We start from the raw sequence: 8,364 nt of genomic DNA on the forward strand, positions 1-8,364 counted from the left end.
AGGACGAAAAATTTGGACTTCGGAAACAGTTGTCTAGCTCGTAAGAAAATAATTAAAGAGAAAAATGAAACCCTTTATCCACTTCAAGTTTCATTTTCCCTCCTTAGACCTAAACCCTAAGCTCAAAGAATTTTCCCCAATGAAACCCTTCAGGCTTCATCCACTTTCACGTTGTGCGTGGATTATTTTTTTTTATTTTTTTCATTTTTTTCCTTAAAAATCAGTAAGTGATCATGACTTGTACGCTGTAACTTGCAACTGTGACAAAATGCCAGTTGGTAAATTGTTGAGTCCGTGTGAGCATTCAGGTACATAATATGAAAACTTAGTTGTAATAAAACAATTAGTTATTAGCATTACGGTTTAGCATTGTTCACTTGCAAGTCATTGTACGTGAAAGATTTTGTGACACATAAATAGCGAAACCAATAACTAATTTGTCTGGCTTAACTAAAACCCTCATCATGAATAATGGTAGACACTAACTTTATAAGAAGTTAAACTATTTGTAGAGAGAGAACATATGTACGAGAATATAAATACATGTTTACCCCTCGAAATATTATTATAAATGGTAATTTGCCCAGTCGTCATGTATATCCACATTTCATCCAAATTTCTACCAAAAAAGTCACATGCTGGTCAGTTAATGTTTTTTTTTTTTTTAAATATTTGTGATTCTTCTTTTCACAATGTTATTTGCTATTTTTTCTTTTTCGAAATGTGACATTTTGATGAAATTTTAGATGAAAGTTGGAAAAACATGACCAAAAGAGAAACTAGTCATTTTTGTTCATAACCATGTAGAAATTCTCTAATGCAGGATAAGTACAAATAGGATTACATTTTCTATACAAATAAATAGTAAATAAACTTGTTAACGGAATTATATAGGGTGGTGATAGCACTACTCAATTTCCGGCCGTGAGATGAATTGAAGAAGATTAGCACACAAAAATTAACAAGGGTGTGTGGAAGATAAAAAAAATATGTGGATAGCACTACCCATTATATCAACAAGTCTATTGAGATTTCATGAACTAAACTTGAATCTCAATTGATATACTGATTTTTGCAGATACAAAAATGAAACCCAAAAGTTGCCAACATTGTTCCAAAACTCGGTATGTATACGTACAAGAAAAAAATATGGACAGCAAATCTGCATATGCGTTTACAAAGACTACCAATACAACATGGTTGCTACAAGAGGAATAGAACTTCCACTAGTTCTCAAGTGGATCTTGATTCCGAGTTGATTTCTGAGAAGTCGAGGCCAGTTGTAGAGGTAGATTCGAACGTGTGGACAGTAGTTGAATTTTGTGTATGGGCAGTACTCGAGCTATGATCACCCCGCTGGCGGTGGAGGTCTCTCATGGCCTTAAATCTCAAATCCTCCTTATAGGTGCTCGGTTTTGGTATCACGTCAGGGACGGGGATTTGTCCTTCAAGCATGCTCACCACCTCGGACATGCTAGGCCTAAGTGATGCAGAGGCATTTGTGCACAGGAGAGCTACTTTAACCATGATCTCTGCTTCTTTTTGGTCAACCTCGGAACCTAACCTTTCATCAATCAGCTCCAACAAGTTTCCTGTCTGTTGTAAATGACAAGCCTGCAAATGTTCATCGTAGTTTCGCGCTGAATCAATATTAAGGATAACAACCAGATGAATGGATGAGAAAATGGATCAAACAGCAAAGGGTGTGGTAAGAGTACCCAATCTAAAAGGCAAACCCAATTATCATTCGGAATATAATTGTTGTTGTTCTTCCCACTGATGATTTCCAAGGCCACTACTCCAAAACTGTAAACATCCGCTTTGTAGGTCAGGTGACCCCATAGTGCGTATTCTGGTGCCATATATCCTCTGCAAATTAAGATCCCAATATGTTGTTACTCAAAAAATATATTCACCAAATTAACTAGATTCCGCTGCAAGTATAACAAGAAGTCAATGTAAACAAGGATATGGCAAGTGGCAACTAACATGGTCCCAGCTACTCGGGTGCTTATGTGCGTCTTCTCCTCTTCATCCAGCTTTGCCAATCCAAAGTCAGATATTTTAGGGTTCAAGTCCTCATCAAGCAGCACATTAGTAGCTTTGATGTCCCGGTGAACAATTTTAAGTACAGATTCTTCATGGAGAAAAGCTAGTCCTCTTGCTATCCCAATGCAGATCTTAAGCCTTGTTGGCCAGTCCAATTTAAGATGATTTTCTCGGCCTACAAAATTATATCAAAGAAAATATTGCTCACTCAAACTTTCTGTTCATCTATAAATAAATTATGTAAACAGATAGTTCTGAAAAGAATGAAACTCAAGTACTCAGGGAGTATAGAAGAAGAAGTCTAGAAATCAGTCTAGTGAATCAAAATGCAAATTAAAAGGATTAAACCATACTTATACAGTTGAATAATTGACTTCATACTCACCAAACAAAGCTCGTGCAAGGTTATTGTTCTCCATGTACTCATATACCAGCAATAACTGACCCCCTTCAATACAACATCCATGAAGTTTCACAAGATTCGGATGTTGCAAACAAGAAATCATGCCCATCTCATTTAAGAACTCACGATTTCCTTGCCTTGACTTGGATGAAAGCTGCTTAACAGCTATCACTCTACCATCAGGCAATTGACCCTGCACCCAACCCATGTTCAGAATTACGTATCTCATGTAAATGGAAATAATTCAATGTACAGGTTCCTAAAGTACCTTGTAGACAGGACCAAAGCCACCTTCTCCAATTTTGTTATCATAATCGAAGTCATTAGTGGCAGCCTTTAGTTGTTTTAAAGTAAAACCCCCTGTCTGCCCATCAAGTCCGTCTCTATCTGTCCAAGGAGGTTAGAAGAAGAGCATGCAAAGTGTTATTCATCACTATATTTCCGTGCTTGAGCAATCAAAACGTCTAATTGTTAGTTTTCACTTCATTTCATTTTCTACTGGAAATTATCAATACGAATCACTGAATCTGAGAATGGCACATTTGAAAGATCAAGCACCTTTCTTTCTTCCCCTTTTGCACGCCAAGTACCCTTTCCACCAAAGGATTCCTAATATGACGAATACTAGGAGAAATGCTCCTACTATGACTCCTGCGACAATGTGAGTGGTTCCCTTTTTTCCACCACTTGAGCAATCTCTCGAATCTGCTTAAAGGAAAAAATCAATTAGTTAACTGGAATAACATATAAGGAGAAGGGGCACGATATGTCCAGGTAGGCAAACATAAAACTTTCAAAATTGAACAAAAGAAACCGTCAACAAAGTTGAAAAGCTGAACAAATCAGTTGGTTTCGATGTTCTAAACTCTGAATATTTTGTGATCCAAGCTTTTTCTCAAGCATACTTTATCATGAATGCTTTACAATACGACAAAGAAGAAGAACTCATCAAAATGTCTCACCAGATTCCACGGATATAGCAGAGATAAGGGGACCATATACTCCTCTTTCAGGAATCCTTGTTGTGCCTTTACCAGCGAAATAGAATCGGATCTCTAAGATGTTATTTGTCACACTGACATTGTGCTCTTGTAATACTACGGGCTTTTGAGCCATCTTCGCCTCATCTTCAATATTGAAATCCTTCTGCAATACTTTATCCTGAGACAAAGTGCTTCACGTTAAACCTCTCTGTGACTTCAAAAAATATACCTTCGTAACAATATGACCAATTACCTGAACATAGATATCAAAAATGCGCCTGCCAAGACTAGTATACGTTTGGTCATTTGTGAACTGTATCTCCGCAAAGTGAAGACTTACAGTATAGTTACCATTTTCTAAGCAATAATGGAAGTAAGTGATTGAAATTGGAGATATGCGTGCTGTTGTGTATAATCCAGAGAGATTCGACGACGACAGAGATACAGAGTAACGTGTATTCTGGAAATCATTGTCATCCATGAAGTCTCCAGTGCTACTAAATCCCCAATAAGAATTATCATTTAAGAAATACTCTGCACTGCCACCTTCAACTCCTCCGTCTCCTTCATACACAATGTCTCCTTTGTCTCCTTTGACAGTAATGTCATTTCCACCACAATTAACATGCAAACAAGTTGAATCTGGCATCACACATTAAAATAAAAATATAAGTGAAAGGATATGAAAGAATGCTGGATAATAACGTACTGCGTACACTTGAGAAGAATTTACTTTATTGCTTGTACAATCTTAAATATATCCTTACATCGTGGACAGTTGAGATCCTTCAAGCATGGAAGACCTCTCCTTCTGCCATAATTGAGTGGAAAAATATATATTAACATGGAATGTACACCATGCACATATGGACATCTTTGGATCGAATAATGCAACAAAAGAAAGCAAGACAGAGAAAGACAATCTTACAAGTTGTTCTCTCTTGACGAGCTCCGAAACAAGTTCAGGTTTAGATTCCTAACAAAAGGGAAATGGGTGAAACAACAATCAGTTTACATCCATTTAAAGCCAGTATAAAACATAAATATTTACTAGAGAAGTATTCTGACAGGTTCTCTTGACAAGCAGGTTCCTCAGGGCCTTGCCATGTGAAGTTATTGTACGAAAGATCACTGCACGCAAGAAACAAATCGTAAAGGTCACTCTATGTCTAGGAAAAAGTATATAAGGCTAGAAACGATGTTGCTCCAAGAGATGCCATATACTTTATTGTAATGGATTTTACAACAATACTTTTTTCAATTTGAAATCAAAGAGTGCCATATGTCAAAAGAGAAGAAGAAATAAGATGAAACATCAAAAATAAGTATCGGACATACATATTACTTCCATCCTTGAAGACTGAGTCTGGTACACTTCCACTCATAGAGTTGCCAGTTAAAAATCTACAGAAAGCATCAAATATTCAGTACTAGATTATATAATGAAAGAAAAAATAAGTAAGCACACGCCAACTTAAAAATCTAAGTTTCATTTGGTTGCATTTCTTAAAATATAGTTTATAGCTAGATGTATCAGAAAAGGTTATACTTACAGGAATCTCAAACGCTCTAAGTTCAATGAGGCTGGAATTTCCCCTGCTAACTTGTTAAAACTAACATCGCTGTCACAATCAGAATACACAAAATATAATTAAAATGCACCCCCAGTCATAAGACAACAACTTAATCGGTCCCCCACTTCACATGCTTTACTTACAACATTTCCAGGTTTTGCATAGTCCAGACGTATGGAGGAATCTCTCCAGAAATGTTACAGTTTCGGAGAACCCTACAATGCATAACTAAATAGCATTAGAAAAACCACCAACTAAGGTAAATATAACTAACGCCTTCATGGTATTTGATGATATAAATACTCAACGTACAATCTTACTAGGCCTGTTGTGTTTTTGAATGTAGGAAAACCCTGCTCTGTCCCATTTATATCGCTAATCCTCCTACGTAGGCACCACAAGAAATAAAGACAAGTAATTCAATAAAAATAAAAAGAAAAAGAACTACTTAAAGCTACAAGGAAAACTCGAAAAGGCGTTTACTCACAACTCTATTAAGTTACTCAAAAGAGATATGTTGGAAGGGATGGGTCCTTGAAGCCCACTCGCATGCATTTCTCTACAATGATCCAAATATACACGTGACATAAACAAACATGAAACGATAGAAACAAATAAGTCTGAAGTAATTTGGATCTTCTATGATGTCTTGAACAGCAGGTCTGAAATTTTTCAAAAGAGAAAGATCTTACAATCTCTCGAGTTGTTTCCAATTCTGTATAAAATCAGGTATTGTTCCATTGAAGTTGTTATCGTTTATTCTACTGCATCAGACAATAAAATGGTATCAGTTGACACGTCAGCAGGTTATTAGACATTATAAACAAATACACTAAAAAACTTACAAGTCTGTCAAATTTCTTAGCCCAGAAAATGTAGTCGGTAAGTTTCCAGTCAAACGATTGGAGGACAACATCCTGCAATTCCAATGCCAAAGCAATGAATCATCAATTTTTACCTATCATCCATCCTTCAAAGAAGTGTTAACAGTGTATTAAAAAAATATCAAGAACCAATTTTTTCCAAGGAAAATTGCATTACATAGTTCCCAAGTTGATTAAACTTCCAAGCTCAGGGGGAACAACTCCAGAGAATTGATTTGCTTCAAGATGCCTGATTGTCAAAAAAGAAAGAATATTGAGATTAGAAAGAGCAAGCCAGAATGACTCTCATTGACTGCGCAAAAACGATTTCCCAATGGATGCAAATATAAAAGCTTCTGCAGCTTTTGAAGTAATAGCAGAACGTGATCCAGAGAGAAGGGACGGAGAGCCTACCAATCTTATTTACCATAAGTCCATGCCTAAAAAATTATTAACTTAGAAAACAGAAAATATATAACTTACAGGTATGTAAGAGTAGTAATATTTCCCAACTCCTTCGGAATCTCCCCTGATAAGCGATTCACGAGAAGAGAGCTGCATAGAATTTCTATTTAATTTACAACGAGAAGTACGTAATCAAAATAAAATAAAAAAAGTTGACAAGAGCTCACATCGAAGTCAACTGTGTTACACCCCATTCTTTTGGTATTGTACCATTAAGATAATTGAGAGCAAAATCACTGCACAAAGGGGAAGAAGAAGAAAGTGAAGTGGATTTCAAAAGAAATAAGGTCACAGAACAAAGTAATCAGACATTAGTCATATTACTCTTGAACTTTACAAAATGCTCTTACATTTTTTTAAGGTAAGGAAGTTTGACAAGTTGAGGTGGAAGGATGCCGGGTAGACTATAACCCTTGAGTTCTCTGTCAGATTCAAAATTATAAATTCGAGTGTTAAGCAGAGTACAATGTAACTAAGGAAGCAGAACAATCATAAAGGGGGTTGCTTTCAAATGAATGATTAGTGGTCGTCATTCAGAATTATTCTCTTCTGTGAAAAAGCCCTTCCTTTAGTCGGAATACCAATATGGGCAAACTACACTAACCTCCAAAAGGTCAAGAACATCAAGCTTATTACCGTCGCCAAGTTTAACATTAGCAACAGAACTTCTTCTAGCACCTATTAGACAAGGACGGCCAAAGTAAGTTCTAGCACTGCAAGGAGGATTCTTGTAGTTCACGGTTCCGATCTACCCCCATCAGAGGTCAGTATAGTTTACCCGAAAAATAGAGAAAACAAGCATAAAAACTTTCTTGATTTATTTTCTTTTCTTGTTTCCGGGAAAGTAATTACAAAATATACCAACCTATATCATTCAAAGATATATAATCATGTAAATGAAATCAAGAAATATAATCATGTAAAAACTATTCGGTAATAAGACGAGGGAACTGTACATTTCTGTGACATGGCAGACACTGTTGTTGCATTCACAAACAATACTACTCTCAGCTCCTTTTGGTGCCTCTTCTGTTACCCCAACCGATTCAATTTCGCAAGAATCGCCATTAAACTTCCAATAATTTGCACCCATCGTTTCAGTTATTTCTTGGAGAGCATCAACTATCCACAATTAAAAGGAACCATCACGTACAGATATACATATTCAAGAAAATAATGACTTTCTTGTATTCACAGATGGCAAATAATTTAGTGTTGAACTAGCTTAATCCTTAGCATTTGAACGTCACATAAAAGAAAAACAAACTATGCCCACAACAATTTAAGTTACAAGTATCCATTTGGTCACTGAGAAAATCGAAGAACAAAATATCAGAAAAAAATGGCTGATTCTTGTTGCAAAAAGAACAAAACCCAAGTTCCAAAATTTCAGAGCGCAACATCCAAAGATTCAAACTTTTCATCTCCCCACACATTTTGGCACCAACCGAATTGAATTTTTAAGCAAAAGAGTAAGAAATTAGCTCTTACTTTCATCCTGGGGCACCGCAGACTCAGAAAATCTCAGCAAGCTGAAGCTGCAGCTGAAAACAATAACCAGAACAGCAGAGAAGCTGCTGCACTTGGGCAACATAACGAAGAAGATTGAAGATGTGGGAATATAGTCCTGGGATGGTGAAAGTGGGGGACAAGAGTCCTGGCCTCTGAAAGATTTGGGCAGTATAGTGCTGTACCAATGAGGCCGGTGGTATTGCAAAGCTGGTAACTTTGAACAAGCCAGGAGTCACTCAGCCAATGCATGTAGTAGACAATTGAGAAAAATCCCAGATCCGGATAGGGAAACATCAATTCCGTTTTAACGTTAATTCTCTTCCTAATATAAATCTCTATTAATTTCTATTAATTAATGAAATATTTTTTATTAATCAAAAGATGATGAAAAGACAAATTAGTCTTCTATCAAAAAAAAAAAAAATTGATATGCAATATTGTAATTTCAAAGGTTTAAATTTTATTGTTTTTTATTGAAACCTCAGATGATGTTAAAATACCTCTAAAATTTAAAA

At 36.1% G+C, this 8,364-nt stretch overlaps 1 protein-coding gene across 5 annotated transcripts; it reads right to left on the reverse strand.

Moving 5' to 3' along the window:
- Positions 1–1,031: 1,031 nt before the first annotated feature.
- Positions 1,032–8,129, reverse strand: LOC103422368 (probable LRR receptor-like serine/threonine-protein kinase RFK1). Of its 5 annotated transcripts, XM_070807013.1 has the most exons (25): positions 7,829–8,066; positions 7,294–7,459; positions 6,942–7,015; positions 6,688–6,759; positions 6,505–6,573; positions 6,356–6,427; positions 6,051–6,122; positions 5,855–5,926; positions 5,702–5,773; positions 5,497–5,568; positions 5,322–5,393; positions 5,153–5,224; positions 4,989–5,057; positions 4,774–4,839; positions 4,504–4,566; positions 4,364–4,411; positions 4,203–4,246; positions 3,689–4,077; positions 3,415–3,613; positions 3,011–3,157; positions 2,721–2,839; positions 2,435–2,645; positions 1,990–2,224; positions 1,719–1,869; positions 1,032–1,614 (listed from the first exon to the last, which is right to left on the reverse strand). In XM_070807013.1, the coding sequence occupies exons 2-25, from the start codon at positions 7,324–7,326 to the stop codon at positions 1,234–1,236; spliced, it is 2,874 nt and encodes a 957-aa protein (XP_070663114.1). In that variant the 5' UTR covers positions 7,327–7,459; positions 7,829–8,066; the 3' UTR covers positions 1,032–1,233. The 5 variants fall into 5 exon arrangements, with proteins under 5 accessions (XP_070663114.1, XP_028966122.2, XP_028966123.2 ...); XM_029110289.2 differs by lacking the exon at positions 6,942–7,015 and having other exon boundaries at positions 7,829–8,129; XM_029110290.2 differs by lacking the exon at positions 6,942–7,015 and having other exon boundaries at positions 5,702–5,770; positions 7,829–8,124.
- Positions 8,130–8,364: the final 235 nt, after the last annotated feature.

Source organism: Malus domestica, chromosome 10, assembly GCF_042453785.1.
Source record: "Malus domestica chromosome 10, GDT2T_hap1".
Taxonomy (NCBI): domain Eukaryota; kingdom Viridiplantae; phylum Streptophyta; class Magnoliopsida; order Rosales; family Rosaceae; genus Malus; species Malus domestica.

What these genes read in the sequence shown, in the direction of transcription:
- LOC103422368 (XM_029110289.2), bottom strand. Translation starts at nt 7,931, where the DNA reads ATGTTGCCCAAGTGCAGCAGCTTCTCTGCTGTTCTGGTTATTGTTTTC. An exon ending in TTAATCAACTTGGGAACTAT is followed by an intron (nt 5,927 to 6,050) that starts GTAATGCAATTT and finishes TTGGAATTGCAG; the next exon opens with GATGTTGTCCTCCAATCGTT. An exon ending in TTGAGTAACTTAATAGAGTT is followed by an intron (nt 5,394 to 5,496) that starts GTGAGTAAACGC and finishes GTGCCTACGTAG; the next exon opens with GAGGATTAGCGATATAAATG.